This window comes from Bos indicus, chromosome 5 (genome assembly GCF_029378745.1).
Source record: "Bos indicus isolate NIAB-ARS_2022 breed Sahiwal x Tharparkar chromosome 5, NIAB-ARS_B.indTharparkar_mat_pri_1.0, whole genome shotgun sequence".
In the NCBI taxonomy this organism is placed as follows: domain Eukaryota; kingdom Metazoa; phylum Chordata; class Mammalia; order Artiodactyla; family Bovidae; genus Bos; species Bos indicus.
The window spans coordinates 114677586-114697687 of NC_091764.1; the positions used below are offsets into that span (position 1 = coordinate 114677586).

The window sequence follows — 20102 nt, forward strand, 5'->3', positions numbered from 1 at the left end:
CACCCATTGTACTCCGGGTCGGGGACCTGAGACCCCCAGAGGGAAGACATGGGGACGCCGGAGGGGGACCAGGCCTACGCAGCCTAGGGGCTGGGGGTCCACATCTCTCGGAAAAGGGGGCGGAGGAGGACTCGCAGACGCCCGGCAGGAGGGGTTCCGGGCGGGGTGCCCTCGCGGTCCTGGGAGAGGGTCCGGGCCGGGGGCGGGGGGCCGCGGCGCCCCGGAAGGAGCCGCGCACGCCCCAGCACGCGGTACCCGCCGCGGCGGCCTCGGATCCGGAGGTGAGCGCGCCCCCGCCCCGCTCCCCGCCCACCCCGCGCGCTGCGGGGCCCGGGGGGCCGGGGGCGGGCCGGAGAGGGGCGCGGGGCGAGGCGGGGCCGCGCCGGCCCTTTTCCGCAGCGCGGGCCCCCTCCTCCTCGCCGCGCCCGGGCCCGCTCTTCCCCCTGGGGCGGCGGGATGCGGCGCCGGGCCCGGGCGGGGGCCGCGGGCCGAGGCCTGGCCGGCTCGGCGGGGGCCCCGGCGGGCGGGCGCGCGGGGCCGGGGCCCGAGGGCGCGATCGCGCCCCTCCCGGCGCCGGGGCGGGGGGAGGCGGGGAGGAAGAGGGGGAGGGCGGCGGGCGGCGGCGGGCGGGGGAGCCGGGCAGGCTCGGAGGCGCGCGGCGGGCAGGCGGGCGGGCGGGCGAGGGAGCGGGCGGCGGGGAGCCCCCCGCCCCCCGAAGGAGGAGTCTGGCTCCCACTTGCTGCCTCGGACGCGCGGCTAGGCGGCCGCCGCCGGAGGAGCCCCCGCCCCTGCGCGCCTCCCTCCCCGGAGCCGGGCCCCTGCCTCCCTCCGTGCGCGCTGCTGCTCGCGGCCGCCGCGGCCGCCGAAGAGGAGCCCGGGGCCAGGTAGGGCTGGGGGCGGGCGGGGCGCGGGCCGGGGGCGCGCGAGGGGCGCGGGGCGCGGACGCCGGGCCGGGCAGGGGGTGCGGCCGGGACCCTCTCCGGGCGCGGGGTGACGCCCGCGGCGCGGCGCAGGGGCGCCCGCAAAGTTACTTTGGCTGCCTTCGCCGGGTGCCGGCGCCCTGGCCCCGCAGCCTGGCTGCTCCGTGGGCCGAGCGGGTGCCGCGGGGAGGGGCTCGGCCGGAGCGCTGGACTTCGACTGGGGCCGAGGGGTCAGCGAAACTTTTCCCCGGCTCGCCGGTCGCTGCTGGCTGCTGGCGGAGTTGCTGGTGGAAGAAGCGCATTGGTGGAGTGCAAGTGATGAGGATGGTGATAACAATAGCAGCCCCTCGACGCTGAGAGCCTACTGTGCGCAGCGAAGCCCCTGCTGGTGCTTGGGGGGCCCAGGAGGCGGGGACTGATGCTGATCCACTGGCCACTTTGGCTCCGCATTGCTGGAAACTTCATCCATCCATCCACCCACCCAGCCATCCACCCATCCATCCACTCATCCGCTCACTCATTCCGCACATATTTATTACTGTCTGCTCTGTGCCGGTCGCAAGGGATTCAGTGGCTACCCAGGCAGGTTCCAGCCCTCGCAGGCAATATTTCAGGGGCTGCTCAGGCTAAGCAGCAGTTCTGCCTCTTGTGTGTTTCTTCTGGTACTTGTTACAGGAAGGTGAATTCTCACGCCAGTCTCCCTTGACCCGGTGGAAACAGAAGAGGGTCGGTTTGAGAGCTGATGTGTCCAGGAGTCTGTTGTGTCCAGGCTTCGTGTCCTAGACCCCCCACCCCCTTTCCTCCATTGCCTCCCCACTGGGGCTGGGCGCCTGGGCTGGGATCAGGAAGCCCCACTCTGAAATTGGCCCCCAAGGCCACTTAGCTGTCCTCTCTGGGAAGTCTTTGCCTGGGTGCTGGGGGCTGAGCTTCTCCCATCCCTTGGGGGCTTGGTTGCCTTTCCCTCCCGGATTCTAAGGCCCCTATTGAATGGCCCAGAGGAGAGCTTGTTAAGTGGCAAACAATTATGAAATTAAACCCGGGAACAAAAGTGGGGTGGTTGGTGAATGGTGAGCTGGCTCCGCAGGACTTGAATGGTGGTGGGAGACTTGTTAGCAGGGCTCAGCCAGGCTGGGGGCAGGGGGTTTGACACTACCATCGTCCATATCCTGGCTGGTATTTGCAACAACAGAAAAATGCACCAACTTCACGAATAATTTGTCACATTGCCTAAAATGCTTGGGGGATGTCGGAGAGGCCACCGGCTGACTGCCACGTTCAAGTTGGAAGCCAGGCTTCCACCCATGGGAACCAATGAACTGGGAGGCTGTTTGGGGAGGGGCTGGTGGATTTGGCTGGGCCGAGGCAGGCCTCTGGTGGTGGGTAGCACACCGGGGCTGTCGAGCCAGCTGGTGGGGATCGGGAGGCATTCTGGAGCCCGGCACAGTGTCCGTGGGGACCGCGGTGTGAGAGTCGTGCATAATAAACTGTGCTTCATGATGCCCGGCTCCTTGCAAATTGGCTTTCCGAGTGGCAGCCCCACAACACTTGTAAAACCTTTTTCCTTAAGATGGGTTTCTGCGAAATGGTTACATCTATTTGAGTGCTCACTCCGTGGAGGTCCATTAATTGGCTGATGGCTAGTCAAAAGGCGATAATCCAGTCACAGTGGTTTAATCGTGTCTTTGGAAGTGGTACAACATGGGGCTGCCTTCCTATTTATTTCTCAGCCCTAGGAATTTCCGAAGACCTGGATTGAAGTAGACCCCTATGATGCTGATGTGGACGGGCTCAGATTTTGTCACCTACCCGAGGGATGTCATATCTCGGGCACAGTTGCCGTATGAACACTTAAAATCATTCATATACACCCTAACCCTGTAGGCTGTGTTTATGGACAAATAGGTCTAAGTAGAGGTAAGAGACTATAGGGTCTTTCTGTTAAGACCCTAACTGTCAGGATTGCAGTGACACACAAATGCAAGAAAAGCCTGCTTTTTAAAAATTTCCCGGTCCACCGGTGAGACTATTAAATCTTCATCCGATGAAAGCAATTTAAATTCATTTGTTTTCCCTTGAACTTGCTACAATCCCTTGCAGGCTCTCACCTGCAAGGACACATCTCTCTCAGGACACATCTCTGCACTTGTTTGAAGAATTAAGCATGGTAGCAGGATTTCACCGAAGAGTAGCGCTCAAGGAGAAAAACCAGCATTCTGGGCGCAGGTTCCGGACTAGTGGAGAAAAGAAAACCCTCCCTGAAGTGCAGTCATCTTTTAATCTATCAAAATGATTTCATTTTTCCAATTTCAGGCCCGTGAACCAATCACGAATAGCAGGGCAGAGGAAATTAATCGGCCAGGCAACGACTTTTAACAAGTAAATATTATGCACAGAAAAACACGCAATTAGTGGAGGTTAGTTAATGCCTTTTAAGTTTCGGCGGCGAGCTGCCGTTAGGGTGGAATTTCTGCGTTATCGCTGAATTGTCTGTCAAAAACCTTCAGTGTGACAATGCGACATGTCTCTTCCATCGCCCCTCCCTCTCCAGAAACAGAAAAGGGACCTTTTCTAGCATCACCCCTTTTTCATTCTTCTCTCTGAGATCTCTCCGTTCGGAAGTTGGTGTTTACCTTTGTCTGTCTGCACCTCTGGAGTGAGGGGTCCTGGGGAGAGGGACACCCCAGGTGTAGGAACCCGGGAATGGAATCTCAGGCTTGAGCTGTGCCCGCTGATCACAGTGGAATCTCGGATGAGAGACAGGCTGTCCTGGGGTCTTCCTTCCGGCCAGACGTCTTACCCTCTAGGATCAGTGTGCCAAACACTTGCTGGGCAGGGAAGAGACGGGGGTGAGGGGAATGTGTCCCATAGTGAGAACCGCCGAGCCTGTGCTAGTTCATCCTGAAGGCAGTTCTTCCCTGCAACCGTGTTTCCTGGGGTGTCGACATCCCCCAGGTGGAATGAAACCACCAGCTAGCAAGCATCCTCTCCAGACTGCTGCTGACATTGTGTGACCTGGAGCTGAAGAAGTGACAAAATTGTAAAAAAACAAAAGCAACCCTAAGGGAGAGAAAAAAAGAGAGACCCCCTTTTTGGCAGGTGGTGTTGGAGAGAAGGTATATATAATTTCTTCATTAATTTGCTGTGGTTCTCCCTGGTGATGTGGTCATTCTGCTTCCAAAACAGATACTTTATTTTGACCCTGCCCCCCCCGCCCCAAACGAGATAAGACTCCATTGTGCTTTATTTCCATTTAAAGTATCTGTGACTGCTAAGGGCAGGCCAATCTCATGATAGACAGTCTTAGCAAGTTGGGATTATGTATTTTAGTTTTGAACTCAGGTAGTGGCTCGAGATGTCCTTTGGTCTTTCTATACCATTCTGTGAATTACTGTTCCGGGTTTCTTCTTGGATGTGAACTTGGCCAGCTTGATGTTAGACTTTGGTTGTACATCAGAGGCAGATGCAGCAACCGAAACAAGAAGTCACCCCTCTGGCTGATTGCGATATGTGTTGAGTTCAGAACCAAGAATTGACCAGATCCCTCTCTCCACCACCCCAACCCCAAACCCTGCAAGTTTGCTTCGATTGCACGACTTCACATGTCCCTCCCCTCCTTCCAAGGATCTGAGGCTCAGCACTGAGACACATGGAAAGACTTTTGGCACCACCTGTGCTAATTTCATCACTTTCGGGAGAACATGAGGCCTGATTCACGTTTCCCCTTCATTTCATTCTCCTGCATTTTCCGACAGTACCGCAGCCTGCAAGGCTGCAAAATATATGGCACTGGCTACCTGAGAAGCGTGAGCTCTTCCCCGCACCCTGCCTCTCCCCCTTCCCAGCGAAGCGCTTTGGCATTGCGGTGCTCATGGAAAAGGCAGCCGGTCCCTCCCCCACCCTGGGCTCCCTGCACAAAGGGGCGTGTGTGGTGGGGGTAGGGGGAACACAGAGAACGGAGTTTTGCTTTTGTTAAGTTTGTCATTCAGACACATTCGTTAATTGATCATACTTTTGGAGGTTTCATCCTTAATTGCAGATTCCCGCATGATCACACACACAAAAAAATGCACTTAAGCTGATCATAAAAATGGCAAAACCCCAATCTCCGACTTAAGTGTAGAATTACCATAGTGCCGATTTGATTATGCTTCAGTGACATCTGTTTAATAGATTTCCACGAGAACTGTAAATCCACGTTTACTTTCTTTGCAAATCGTATGTGAACGCCGAGCACCCAGGACCGCCCTGCTGCTCCCCCTCCCCGCCACCGTGTGTGCCCCACACCCCCAGGAATGTGGAGTGTGACTGGATGGATACGTGGGAAGGGGACGCAGAATCCTGGTTTTTTCACGTGTACCTCTTTTTTCCTTTTGTGTGTGGGTATGTCTGCGTGCACGTTTGAAACGAATCTGAGCAGCTTTCCACCTCAACCCCACAGACTCGCGAATCTCCAAATGCTTTATTTTGAAAACTAGGACATAGCACTTTGCAGAAGAAAAATCAGTCCATTCACCGTTATTTATGTGATTGCTGATCGGCTAGATGGATATAGAAAGCACCAAGAATTATAATAATTTATGGAGCGGAGCAGTGGTTTACAAACATTATTTCTCAACCCGAGCTTTGAGGGTTTCTTTGCTTCTCGGGCCTCGTTGGGTGCTATGGGAATGGAGGATATTCAGAATTTGAAGACCAGCCGGGTGAACTGACTGTCTTCCTATCTAAGGTTCAAGGAATAAGTGAGCAGCTATTTGTGGCAGACAGGACATGATCCAGTAAGTAGCTCTCTTCATCATTCTGAAATAAAAGTACATAATTGGAAAATGAAGCGGCAGCGGCTGCTGGGGTGGGGGGCAGCGAGGAATTAGAAAGTGTAATTTAAAATCATGTAGTCATAATTCAAAACAGGCCCGGCTAAAAGGTTTGAAAGTGGTAAATGCTTTAAAGTCACTTGTGGTCGGTCCTTTTTCAAGGAATATGGTCTAATTTTCATAGTATTTGTGGATTCCTTCATCGACTTAGCTCATCAACTTATTCAACGTGGCTGCTAATATCAGCTGCAGGCCAGCGTTCCCCAACCCTCTTGGAATCCACAGTTCATGAAGAAGGAGGAGGTCAAATATAAGAGCTTTATTTTCGGGATATCAGGGGATTAGGTCTGAATTTTTTTTTCTTGCTAGGCTGTCTGTCCCTTTTCTTTTCCTTTGGGTTCTTGCGGTGTTTCTTATTTTTACCTTTTCTGATATTTTCAACTACTGGCTAATCAACTGCGTATTTGCTGGCACGAACAAAATAAGGGGGGGGGAAAAACAGTTTAAAAGTGATTTTTTTGAGCTCGTGTGGAAGCACGGCCTATAAGAGAATCATCCCCAAACCCCCACTTTGGTATTAATACTCTTCTGTTAGATTCCATTTCCCCAGCGTTTTGCCTGGGGTGGGAGCCACGACTTAGGAGGAGGTAGCATGGATTTTCTGTGACACTTTGCCACCTTGCTACTAAGCTCTCAACTAAAGCATCAGCGCCTTTGGCTGAGCTGACTTTCTCTCAGCATCGCTCTGGGTGAGCGGCCGGATCCAATCGTCTGCTTGCTGGGCTGCCCCCTTGGCGGGCTGCCGGCTACCCCCAACTCAAGGTCCAGGGAGGAGAGGCATGGGAGCGAAGACGGGGTTGGGATCCTGCAGAGGTTTTCCAGGTGTTGGGCTTTGTTGGAACGCGGCTGCGGTGCAGTCTCTCCCGGCAGGTGTTTCTCGGGGGCGTCTCCTGTTTAATGGATAGTCTCTCCTGTGTGGTCATTGATTGTCCTCCGAATTTGGAATTCAGGACAATATAACATTGCCCTGGCCTCACAATTACAGCTTTCTTGTTCTTCAATCGCCAAGTTGTGTCCAACTCCTTGAGACCCTGTGGACTGTAGCCCTCCAGGCTCCTCTGTTCATGGGATTTCCCAGGCAAGGATACTGGAATGAGTTGTCATTTATTTCCTCCTCCAGGGGATCCTCCTGGACCAAGGATCGAACCCGTGTCTCCTGCATTGGCGGGCCGGTTCTTTACCTCTGAGCCACTCCGAACATGCTAATGCTGGAGAGAGACAGACGTTGGTCACCTTAACAGCCTCAGGTTGGCTTTGATTATGGTGACCTTTACCCTTCGTGACATTTTCAGCTGTTGAAATGGGGACACTTTTGAGAGCCGGAGAGAATGCTGGTCATAATGACTGACGGGACAGCAGATGTGAGCTGAGACTGTCCTGGGCCCGTCCTGGCTCTGAGGAGCCTGTGGACGTGCTGCTCAAGCCTAGTGGAAAAAGGAAGCTATCTTGGGGCTGCTGATCGGCGACCCTGGCAGCACAGTGGCTCGTAGATTCCCTCTCGGGCCCGTTGGGCAGATTTGGGCTGCTGGGATCACTCAGGTCTCTCCTTTGCAGAAAATCCACCTGCTGTTAAGATGCTCTTTTTTGGGGCCTTGGGCACATGCTGGTAGGTGTAGGTAGGGGCCTTCTCGGGGCCCCCTCCCCCCCTCCCCTCTAGGGTCTGAGTTGCCCCGTTGATCTGTCCAGCTCCTCCTGCTGGGTCCCAAGCCCTTCAAGGGTCAGTTTCCCATCTGAGTCATTTGGGTCCCAGAACAGGATCTTCCCTCTGAGTTGGGGCAGCATGTGTTTCAGAGTTGGCTGGAGTCCTGTGGTGCCCAGGGCACGGGAGTGGTGAAGTCGGCCTAGAAAACTCGTCACGGGGCAGGTGGTACTGGGTGTGTCCAATTGCATCACCCTGGGAAGGACTGACCTCTGGAACGCCTGGTCACAGGGTGGGCGGGTGGGGGCTGGGAGCCCCCTGAGTATCTGAAAATCTCTGCTTGATGCTGGGAAACTCCGCGCAGAGCTCCTGGGCTTCGCTGGAACTTTCTGACCCGAGGGGAAGAGGTGCTTGAGGGGCACCTGCTGTGTGCCAGCTCTCTGCCAGGTGGTTCTGCAGGCGCCGTGCCCTGGACTCCTGCCAGTGGCTCTGGGAGGGAGGTTCTGGCATCCGTGTGTTTGCAGGTGAAAAACCTGGGATCTGAGGAGGTGAGAGGTGCTCTGGAGTCTGGACCTGAGGCCCGAGGGCTGCGGTTTCTCTCACTGGTTCATTTGCTCATGTATTGTTTTATGCTTTGGCTTCTGACCTCAGACTCAGAACGTTCATCTGGGAGCTTTGGTGAGAGAAAGCCTGGGAAGGCTGGGGGCCGGGGCAGGCGACATCTCCCCAAGCCAGGAGATAGGTGTGGCACCTGGGGTGGGGGGCGGGGCGTGCTTGGAGCCTTCCAGGCAGAGGAAGAGCAGGATCGAAGGCTCCGAGGTGGGGACTCCCCGTGTGCAAACCCGGAGCAGAGACTGTGGCCCGAGTGGTGAGGCTGGGGTCGGCGTGGGGTCCTGGCTTATCTGAGGGCCAGTGTGGGCTCCTGGGCTGGTCTGAGGGGCCGGCATGGGGTCCTGGGCTGGTCTGAGGGGCTGAGTGGGCTCCTGGGCTGGTCCAAGGGGCCGGCATGGGCTCCTGGGCTGGTCTGAGGGGCCAGCGTGGGGTCCTGGGCTGGTCTGAGGGGTTGAGTGGGCTCCTGGGCTGGTGTGAGGGGCTGGCATGGGGTCCTGGGCTGGTCTGAGGGGCTGAGTGGGCTCCTGAGCTGGTGTGAGGGGCCGGTGTGGGGTCCTGGGCTGGTCTGAGGGGCTGAGTGGGCTCCTGGTCTGGTTTGAAGGCCTGAGTGGGCTCCTGGGCTGGTCTGAGGGGCCAGCGTGGGGTCCTGGGCTGGTTTGAGGGGCTGAATGGGCTCCTGGGCTGGTCTGAGGGGCCAGCGTGGGGTCCTAGGCTGGTCTGAGGGGCTGAGTGGGCTCCTAGGCTGGTCTGAGGGGCCGGCGTGGGCTTGTGGGCTGGTTTGAGGGCCTGAATGGGCTCCTGGGCTGGTGTGAGGGGCTGGCGTGGGGTCCTGGGCTGGTCTGAGGGGCTGAGTGGGCTCCTGAGCTGGTGTGAGGGGCCGGTGTGGGGTCCTGGGCTGGTCTGAGGGGCTGAGTGGGCTCCTAGGCTGGTTTGAGGGGCCAGTATGGGGTCCTGGGCTGGTCTTAGGGGCTGAGTGGGCTCCTGGGCTGGTTTGAGGGGCCAGCGTGGGGTCCTGGGCTGGTCTGAGAGGCTGAGTAGGCTCCTGGGCTGGTCTGAGGGGCTGAGTGGGCTCCTAGGCTGGTTTGAGGGGCCAGTATGGGGTCCTGGGCTGGTCTTAGGGGCTGAGTGGGCTCCTGGGCTGGTCTGAGGGGCCAGCGTGGGGTCCTGGGCTGGTCTGAGGGGCTGGCGTGGGGTCCTGGGCTGGTCTGAGGGGCCGGCGTGGGGTCCTGGGCTGGTCTGAGGGGCTGAGTGGGCTCCTGAGCTGGTCTGAGGGGCTGGCGTGGGTTCCTGGGCTGGTCTGAGGGGCTTAGTGGGCTCCTGGGCTGGTCTGAGGGGCCGGTGTGGGATCGTGGGCTGGTCTGAGGGGCTGGTGTGGGGTCCTGGCTGATCTGAGGGCCTGGGTGGGGCCCTGGGTGATCTGAGGGCCGGATTTCCCCTCAGGGCAGCAGGATGCTCCTGATGAGATCTAGTGTGTGGGAGGGAATGGCATGGCCAGGGTGCCTCCTGGGCCCTTGTTTCTGGAGGCTGGTGTGGTGTGTGGGCTTGCTGACACACCACGGAGGGCAGGCAGGTTGTGGGGCAGCCGCGGGAGGGGGCGCCTGGCTCGGCCTCTTTCCTGGCCGTAAGCTTCCGGTGCCGTCGGTCCCTAATGCCTCCTCACCACCTGGTAGCTTGGCCGGCGCCCGGACTTCTCCTGGCCTGACTTGACTTAGAACGCCAAAAAATAAATGCCTCTGAGGGAAAACAGAAAGAGAAACTGCCTTGTGAGAGAATAAGACTTTTGAAAAGCAATCCCTAAAAAAAATGGAGGGATTTTTCAGCAAGAATTTTTCAACCCAGACATTTCAAGAGCTTTTCAGCTTTCCCAGTCTGGACTGACCAGGCCTTTGTGGGGCAGCCAGCACAGTTTCCCCACCATCCCCTCTGTTACCTCCAGACAGGGCCAGTGAGGAAGCGGAAGCACAGAGAGGTTAAGGGATTGCCCAGGGTCCCACGGCTCAGCAGTACTGACGTCAGAGTCTGGGCCCTTCTCTGTTGCAGAAGTGCACCAGGGCCAAATAATAATGCAATGAGACAGTTCATTAATGCTGCCTCTGCCTCAGGGCCTTTGCACCTGCGTTCCCGCTGCCTGAATTCTCTTTCCCAGGTTTCTGGGCGTGGCTGGCTCCCTCTCAGCACTCACTTTAGAAACGATGTCACCTCTTCAGTCAGTCCTTGCTTGATCAAAAGTTTAAAGTCACAGCCCTCTTCTCCCCCCGTACCCCTTACTCCATCACCCTGTCCTGTCTCCTGCCCGGTACCTGTTATTGTCTGTAGGTATCTCTTCTATTGACTTATGTGTTTGCTTTATTGCCCGCACCCCCTTGAGGGCAGTGACCTGTTCATTCTTTTACTGCTCTTCGTGGCATCTGGACTGGTGACAGTGTGTAGGGCCAAGGCAAACATTTGTTGAGTAAGGAAATGCATTAATTGGGCTTCCCCAATGGCTCAACGACTTTCCTGGTAGCTCAGACGGTAAAGTGTCTGCCTACAACGTGGGAGATCTGGGTTCAATCCCTGGGTTGGGAAGATCTCCTGGAGAAGGAAATGGCAACCCACTCCAGTACCCTTGCCTGGAAAATCCCATGGACAGAGGAGCCTGGTGGGCTATAGTCCATGGGATTGAAAAGTGTTGGACACGACTGAGCGACCTCACTGATGGCTCAGCAGTAAAGAACTCTGCTGGGATGCAGGAGACACAGGAGATGTGGGTTCCATCCCTGAGTTCGGAAGATCCCCTGGAGGAGGGCATGGCAACCCACCCCAGTATTCTTGCCTGGAGAATCCCGTCCACGGGGTCACAAAGAGTTAGACACAGTTGAAGCGACGGAGCATGCACGCGTGCAAAGGCAGTAACCAGTCTATTCCACCCTCTTCTTTGTAGTCCCACTTCCTTCCTGCTCCCTGGCACGGAGGAGGCCCCTGTGGCCCGGGCTGGGTGTGCGACTTGCTCAAGGTCACTCCGCTGGCCAGAGATCCAGGACGGAAGCCCGGGTGGTCTCTGTCCCAGCATCCTCTGCGTGTGTTGCCTGCACACGTTGCTGTTCTGTGGACCAGGTGTGAATGCTTCCCAAGCTCACAGCCATTTGCTGGGGAATCGCGCTCCCGCCCCGTGGATCGGCTGTGTTCTCCGCACGGTGGCTGATGCTGCTGCGGCTCCATAAATATTAAATGGGTATTAAAAGAAAGCTCTGCGTTCCCAGTTTCCCTGATTTCTCTGAGCAGGGCCCATTGCAAACCCCCTTTATGTGAAATGCAGCGTTTCACTGCGGAGTGCCTCGCGGGACGCTGTGCCGCCTGCCTTTCCTGGCTGAGTCCCCTGGTGCTGAGTGTCCTCCCCCACTGCGGCTGGCCGCAGGGCATGCAGGCACCCACCCGCTCCCTGGGGGCAGGGGGACGGGTGAGGGCCTGGTCCCTGCACCCCTCCCTTCATCTCTGCCTTCATCCTTGCATCTCTTCACCCTTCCCTCCATTTCTCCATCCTTCCCTCCATCCCTCCATCCGCACATTCACCAATTCAATATTTATGAAGCATCTGTGATGAGCCCTGGGGTGATGAGGATGGTGATGATAAAACCAACACTCACAATGTTTTTGAGCGTTTACTAGGCACTGGGCTCTGTGATAAGCTGTTTACACATGTCACCTCATTTAATCCTCACGACTGTCTGATGCTGGCTACTCTTTCTCTCTTCCATTTCGTGGACAAGGAAACAGAGCCTCTGGCAGGTGAAGACTCTTGCTCAGGGTCGCAGAGCTGTGGGGGCTGTGTCAGAGGTACCGGGTGATGAGCAATCGAGTGAGACCCAGGCTCAGCCCCCCGAGCACATGCAGGCCCTTCATGGGACCCTGGGACAAAGACCCCTGATCAAGGCTTCTCTGGGGAAATACTGGCCTTGTGGAGGGGTGAAGGGTGAGGTTAGCCAGCTGGGGAGGAGGACAAAGGCGGTCCAAGCTGCCTGCGTCCAGATGTCAGCATCACCTTCTCTCTCTCCGTGCCGGGCTTGGCAGGAGACTTCACTTCTCTGTGACTCACCATTCTCATCTGCAAAATGGGAGAAATCAGAGTATCTATGTTATAGGTAGGTGGTGATCTTAGAGAAGGCCCCCTGAGAAGATTTGAATTGTGTGCTTTGAACACAGCACTCCTTAGCTGGAGGCATCTGAGCACTAGAGCCCGCTGGGCGCAGACCTGTGTAGCTGGAGTGTAGTTAGGGCCCTCGGGTCTTGGGTCCTCATCATTGGAGCCATGGAAACCCAGGGAGAGGATTTCAAGCAGGGCCGTGATGTAGTCAGCTTGCATTTGAGAAAACTGAGGTTCTTCAAGGCTGCTCCGCTGTCTGCTTTGCTTGGCCTTGCTTGGCCTTCACATCGAATGCCCTTGGACCACAGGTACCTCAGTGCCTGGGCAGCACCTGCCCACAGAGGGCCTTCTGCACATAGGTCTCCAGCTGAGCCGAATAGTGTGATGTTGTGGTTTAGTCACTGAGTCCTGTCCGACTCTTGCAACCCCGTGGGCTGTAGCCCACTGAGCTCCTCTGTCCATGGGATTTCCCAGGCAAGAATACTGGAGTGGGTTGCCATTTCCTCCTCCAGGGGATCCTCCCGACCCAGGGATCAAACTCGGGTCTCCTGCATTGCAGGCAATCTCCTGCATTGCAGGCAGATTTTTTTTACCAACTGAGCCACCAGGGAAGCCCCTGTGATTGTAATAGTACCTGAGAATATTAGCTAGGAACTTGGTACCTGTGCTCAGAATTCCTGTTCATTTAACTCATATAGCTGCTCTGGGAGGTGATGTTACTGTTATCAAATCCACTTTCCAGAAGAGGAAGCTGAGACTTAGATTAGGAAGTTGGCTTGAGATCACACCCTGGTGGCTCAGAGGATAAAGAATCTGCCTGCAATGCAGGAGACCAGGGTTCGATCCCTTGGAGAAGGGAATGGCTACCCACTCCAGTATTCTTGCCTGGAGAATTTTATGGACAGAAGAGCCTGGCAGGCTACATTCCATGGGGTCGCAAAGAGTTGGACTTGACTGAGCAACTTAACACTTCAAGGTCAACACAGCAGCTCAGCACAAAGAGGGGACATTCAGACCTGGGCTGATGGAGCCTGTACCTCAGCGTTTGCTGCCCCAAGGCCTCTCCCAGGGATAACAGGATGGTAACAGGCCAGAGGCCTGGATGCCTGGACTCACCCAGCCAGGAGGCCGGCCACACAGCATGTGGTTAGGAGAGCTGATTCGCTTAGAAACAATGAACAGGACAGGGAACAGGAGTGAGTAGTCTCCTGGAGAGAAGAGGCTGATTTTTTTTCCCTGATCTTCCCAAGTGGATAAGAGGGATGTGTATTCTGAATCAGGATGTATTTTGGAGGCGGGGAAGGGAGTGAGGGGAGAAGAGAAGGATATTGCTATTTATTGCACTGTGTATGGGCATGCTTGTTGAGAGTTAAAAAAATTAATAATCCACTTCTGCTTTGCACCTAATTAAAATGTTCTCCAGTCTTTAATTTTTGTCGTTTTCCTAATCTAGTTTATTTTCTGACTGTGTCTATTCTTCCGCTTGCAAAGAGGATTTTTCTTCGTTTAATGTGACTGGGATCTGACTGTCCAAGAATAGTTTAAATGATGTTATTTTCTCCTTGGTTAAATGTGGCACAGATGCAATCGTCAGAGGGTCTTAATGACCAAAACCTGAAACAAAACAAATCTTTGAAGCGTTTCCTATTTACATAGTTAAAAAAAAAATTATGGAAAAAAACAAGAAAAAAAAAAAAGATGATCTTAGTTAAGAAGCTGCGGCTGTCGTGGCAAGTCTGTGTATCAGAGTAGGATGGAATCTTATCCAGGATTCCACATAGCTGAGCTGGAATCGAAAAGGGACAGTTTCATCCAGTAACTACAAATACAAACTGCACTTTCCAATGAACGAAATGAAAAAAATATATATAGCATTTGTGAGCTGTGATTATGAGTGGTTTCAAGGTTTGACTGGGCACAGCGAAATTCCTGAGATCCTTACAAAGCTTTTGAGAAGGTTTTTTGTTATTTTTTTCTTTTAAAGTAGGTCTTCCCCTTCCCTACCCCACACCGCAACGGCCACCCCCTGAGTTGAGTTGGTATACGGCAAGCTTTCTGGGAAAATCCCTTCTCCAGGCGCTGCTAAAAGATCTTTAGGCGAAATGGTTGTTGATGAAGGAATTTGCGCCCGCTCCGTCTTCACCTGCTTGGGCTTGTGTGGGTGCGCATGTGGGTCTGTGTGGGAGAGTGTGTATGCTTGGGTGGGGGGAGGTCTCTGCGGAGGGCATGGGGTTGGAGGTGATTCCTTCTTATTCCCCAATCCTGAAAAGTAAAACTTACCTTACCTGTTTCCAGAATACCAGCCATTGTCTTCCGCATCTCACGGTCACCCTATGGGCTCCGGGGGTGGGAGGGGGGCGGTGGTGGTTTGTTGAAGGCAGAAAAAAAGTCTTAAGTATTTAAACATGTTGGACCATGCATGCATCTGTCCATGGTGTTGTGGTTTTTGTTTTATTTTTTTTTTTCGGTCCCCTCCCTCCCTTCCCTTTTCTTTTTACCAAAGTATATTCATCAAACTGCTGAGTTGGAAAGATTTGTAATGAGTTTTTGAGCTGTACGACTGTGGGTTTTTTTTTTCCCTCTTCCCCGCCCTCTCCCTCTTTCTAAATCTTCATCTGACATTAAATAAGGCAAATCCCAAACAGATTAACTGTCTCCTGGTTCTGCTCCGTCTCCTCAGTCTGTTCCCAGGTCTGGCTCGGGGCCGGGCGGCGGGAGATGCCCGCGGGGCCCGCGGAGGTCCATGTGGCGCGCTAGGTGGGACCCCGGCGTCCTGAAGGCAGAGGCCCTGGCCCTCCTGCCCTGCGGCCTGGGCATGGCCTTCTCGCAGTCCCACGTGATGGCCGCCCGGAGGCACCAGCACAGCCGGCTCATCATCGAGGTGGACGAGTACAGCTCCAACCCCACCCAGGCCTTCACCTTCTACAATATCAACCAGGGCCGCTTCCAGCCGCCGCACGTGCAGATGTAAGTGGGCACCCCTGATGGAATCCACACCCCACCCCCCCGGGTGGGGGAGGGGGCGAGAGCGGGAGGGCTGCCTGGGGGTGGGCTCCTGGACTCGGGGTACCCCACCGTCTCCTGCACGTTGACGGCGGTGGATGGTGAGGCTCGGGATGGGAGGGACGGGGGAGAAGCTGCAGTGTGCTGGCCTTGTGGGCTGACTCTGGCCCAGAGTCTTGTTTCCTTTGGCCAGGAGGACGTTTTACAAACATTGAAAAACAACGTGATGGCACGTAAAAATCCAGACTTCTGGCTTTGCTCTACGAAACCCAAAGTCGTGGCAACCCCAGGCCCATTTGGCCTCGTGGTAGCGTCTGGGGGGCGGGGGGCACTGAGTTCCAGCTGCTGCCCCCTTGGTGTTTGGGTTACTGACCCCCTGGTCTAATTCCTGTTCCTCATTGCACAGATGGGGAGACTGAGGCACAGAGAGGGGGCAAGACGAGACTTGCTGCAGGACCAGGACAGGGCAAGACCCTGGTCGTGGACTGACTGTTCTCATTTCCTTCTGCCCAGACCCCCTTGGCTTCCCCCAGAGAACTGGGGAATTCTGCCACCTGCCCTTTGGGGCTGATGGAAAATATCAGAGGCGCCCCAGCAGTAGGGCCGCAGTGAGAACGCAGACTCAGGACCCGCGCACGAGGAGAACCTTTCTGCTCCCTGGGTCTTTTCCAGCGGTTGGGAGAGGAGCCGATGGCACGGGGTAGAGGGGGATAAATTCCTGGCCCGGCCCTGGGCGGCTCCCTGTGCCACTCCATCTCCCCCTCCTTTGTCTCCGCTGGCCCGTCCATCAGTCCGGCCAGACAGGTGACCCCCCGCGAGCCCCACACAGCTGGCAGGCACCGGAGCTGACATCTGCCTCCAATCCAGGGTGTTCTGCATGCTTAGCATCCTTTCCTGGTGATGTGTGTGGACAGGAGTACTCACGTGCTTTCCTCTGAGAGTTTAGGCGTTGTCCGCTCCACTGTTGAAACTCCTCTCAGCCTCTTCGGGGTGCCCCTGTGCTGGGTCTGTCTGGGTCTCTGACAAGCCCCTGGTGAGTGGAGAGCCCCACGAGTCCACAGTGACAATATAGGAGATGAGAGCTGTGGTGGGACGTTCCTGGGCTGTGGGGCCCAGGGCAGGTCCCCAGACCAGCAGGCTGGTCAGATTCCCCCCCGAGGACACAGGGCCCGGCTTCCTCTTGGGCCATGGGCACTAGCTCTGGGGGGCAACGGTCACGTGAAGTGCTGGCCGCTGCCCGTTTAGGGAGACAGGAGGATCTGGGATGTGACCCGAGTCGAGAAGGAGCCCGGGGGAGTTCCACTCCCAGGCCCAGAGGTGGTGTGACTGGGTCACTGCCTCGTGTTCCTGTGTGTTTCTCTCAGGACGAGTCTTCTGTTGTAAAGGGTGGGTGCAGCGATTATTCGTGGGAGCAAGGGCTCTGGAGGGCAGGGGGCACCCAGCCTGGGGGTGGGCCCCAGCACTGGGACCTCCCTCTTCCCTGCAGTGCCTGCTCATTTCCGTGGGGGCTGCAGGGCTGGCATTGTCAGTAAGATGAGATGGTTGGATGGCATCATCGGCTCAGCGGACATGATGAGTTTGAGTAAACTCCGGGAGATGAAGGACAGGGAAGCCTGGCGGGCTGCAGTCCGTGGGGTCGCAAAGAGTTGAACACGACTGAACAGTTGAAGGACAAGAACAAGATTTCTCTTTGGGAAACTCCCTGCAATGTCCAGTTTGGAACCAGATTGGCAGATTTGGGCAGGACGGGAGGCCTTGAGTCTCAAGCACGCTGTTCCTTGGTCTCTCTGGGACCTTGAGGCCTGGCGTGGCTGCTGCCAGGGGAGGCCTTCCCAGGGCTGGGTTTTCTCTTCTGTTGATGGAATTGGGCCTTCTGGGCTGCAAGTACAGTGCCTGAGGTCCCCAGATGCTGGGAATGGGTGGGAGCCCCAGGCCCTCAGGCGGAGCAGGTGGGGGTGTGTGTGTGTGTGCCTGTGTGCACGCCCATTCAGAGGGGTGCCTGGGCACAGCAGATAAAGCCAAGTAGAGACAGACAGAGCTGTCATGTAGGGGACCCCTGGGTAGCCCCAGTCGCAGAACAGAGCTAGGGCTACAGAAGTCAGGAGAGTTGGGGGAGCCAAGGGGCTGAGGGAGGACCCTCTGGAGAAAGTGCCTTGTAGGTTGAGACCCAGAGAAGCAGGATCAGGGGCAGCAAGTTGGGAAGTTGCCGCAGGGTCTGAGCCAAAGGTAGTGGGAATGTCCAGGAACTTCCAACCCAGGCAGGAAGCTCGCGGGCCCCTGCGGGTCAGACTGTGTCAGAGGAAGGGCGGTGAGTGGCCAGGTGAGAGGGGTCAGTCCCCTCATCTAACAACTCTGGCTTATTGGTTCATTTCTTCATTCACTTACCCAGCCGGGGTGTCTGTGAGCAAGTTGCCAAGCACGCTGGTTAGTTAGGAATGTGGGCTCCGGGGGCATCCTTGGTGGCTCATTTGGTGAAGTGTCTGCCTGCAATACAGGAGACCCAGGTTTCATCCCTGGGTTGGAAAGATCCCCTGGAGAAGGAAATGGCCACGCATGCAGTATTCTGGCCTGGAGCATCCTGTGGACAGAGGAGCCTGGTGGGCTACAGTCCATGGGGTCGCAAGGGTTGGACATGACTTAGCGACTAAACCACCGCCATGGGCTCCAGGCTAGACCACCTGGATTTGAGTCCTGGTTTTGCCGCTTGATTGTGATGTGTCTCTTGGTGCCTCTGTTTCCCCGCCTACATAATGCTGCTCCTTGTATTGCTGAGCATCAAGTATGTGGATCCACGTAGAGAGGGGCCTGGCGGCAGGCGTCCATGCCTGCTGGACTAGGTGCTCGGGACTCAGCAGTGAACACAGATGGAGCCTCACCTGCACTGAGCTGATGATCCCGTGGGCTGTGCCATGAAAGTCAGAAAGTGCAGTAGCGTAGGGTTCTGGTAGCGCTAAGTGCCCTGGAGAAAAAGCTTAATGGCTTTTTGCGGTCACTTAGCTGTTGTGGGCAGAGCAGGTTCACACTGGTCTGCCCCGCTCCATCCCTCCTGGCTTGGTCTGTGCGGTCCCCTCCTGAGGCTCAGGCAGTAGGGCTCGGGGGTGGTTAGGGATTTTGGCCGGGCTCCCGAGGAGAGCATACAGCGAGCCCCGGCTCTGGACTCCTGGTCCAGTGCTCTCTGATTGTCTGCTTGGGTCACCCTGGCTTGGAAATGCAGCTTTGCACACAGCCAGGTGAAGCCGGGCCCCTGCAGGACTAGGTGGGTGGCCGCTGTCTCCCACCCCCCTTCTTCCGACTCACACCCTGCGCGCAGAGGAAGCGTGTGGGTTTCCATGGCGAGTCTCCACCGAGGGAGATGCCACTTCCCAACACGTGATTTATCGCCGCCCTGGGCTTTGTCTCGGGGTGAGGGAGCGAGGGGCCTTATTTAATAAATCCACAATTTATATTTAATAACAACAATGACAGCCCAAACGTGGCCTCCGATGGAGCCCTGTGATTTATGCGGTTGCCCCCAGAGATCCTGGTGGTAACCAGGCTGCCTTTGCCTGAAGAATGAATGACTGGATCTGGGGCTCTGGGTTTGGAGCCCTGAGACCAAAGACCCCCTCACCCTGGGGACTGAGCAGTGCTGCCCCTGGGGAGATCCCCTCTAGGTACCGGCCCCTGTGTCCTGAGCGGGGCAGGTGGACCACTGGCCTGGTGCTCAGTGAGTGAGAAGGCAAGAACCATGCAGGAGGGACAGATTACCATGGGGATCCACCTTAGAGGAGACTGGAGCCAGGCGTGGCAACTCCTCTTTGGCCTTTTTTATTTATAATATTTATTTATTTGTTTGACTGTGCTGGGTCTTCACTGGCGCACGTGGGGTCTAGTTCCCTGACTGAACCCAGGCTCCCTGGGTGGGAGCATTGAGTCTTGGCCACTGGACCACCAGGGAAATCCCTCTTTGTCTTTAAAAGGAGTCCTATTGGTGGATACTCAGTTCGGTTTAGTTCAGTCATCCAGTCGTGTCCGACTCTTTGCGACCCCATGGCCTGCAGCATGCCAGGCCTCCCTGTCCATCCCCAACTCCCGGGGTTCACCCAGATTCTTGCCCATCGAGTCGGTGGTGCCATCCATCCGTCTCATGCTAGTGGAATCATTTAAAGACCCTCCAAGCACGTCAGACTGTGTGGGGGTCCTTGATGAATGTGGCAGGGTGGGGGGCATCACTCTGTGCCAGGCCAGGAGTGTCCCTTGGTTCCCGGCCTCCTCACTGAGTAAGGCTGGAGAGCTGATGCCCTCACTAGGTGAGATGGAGGCTTCAGAAGGGGCCCGCTGGCCCCTAGCCTGTCCAGGTGCTGCGAGGTCTCTAGGAGACAGTGAGGATCAGCCTTGAGCCCAGGAGAGGTGGGGGTTGGGGTGGAACGGCAGGCAGGCGGCCCTCACCTGGGCTCTGTCTGTTCTCAAGTGCCACCCTGAACCTCTCCCCAAGGGCTCCGGGTGGAGTTCTGTTTTCTGGGACCTTACTTTCTCCCTCCTGCCTCCAGGCTTTGCACAGGCTGCCTCCCCTAGTCTATGTCCTGCTAACACGGACTCATCCTTCGGATCTCATCTCCTCAGAGTGCCTTCCCCGATCCCTTGCCAAATCTCTCTGGCTGCCCTCCTTCCCCCAGATCTAGGCATGCAGAGCCTCCCATTCACGGCACTGCTTCAGCCTGTGCTGATACATGCACTCGTGGGAGAGCTTTCTAAGCGTTCCTCCCCTCCGCCAACACGGGCTATCTCCCAAGCCTAGCATGGCGGACAGGAGGAGGGAAAGAAAAGGGAGCGAGGATTAGGCAAGGCACACGCTCCAGGAAGAGTGAGGGGATCAAGGAGTGCTTCCTGGTGGCGACGGCATAACCCCTGGGCTTGGAGGACCGGCAAAAGCAAAGCCAGGATGTGGGGAGGAA

At 56.3% G+C, this 20102-nt stretch overlaps 1 protein-coding gene across 1 annotated transcript in view; it reads left to right on the top strand.

The window, feature by feature from the left end:
* Positions 1-721: 721 nt before the first annotated feature.
* Positions 722-20102, top strand: part of MPPED1 (metallophosphoesterase domain containing 1) — an 82767-nt gene continuing 63386 nt past the window's right edge. Inside the window, exons 1-2 of the mRNA XM_070790539.1 lie at positions 722-884; positions 14846-15132. Coding sequence (XP_070646640.1) covers positions 14909-15132 — 224 coding nt within the window. The 5' untranslated portion in view covers positions 722-884; positions 14846-14908. The remainder of the gene's footprint in view (positions 885-14845; positions 15133-20102) is intronic.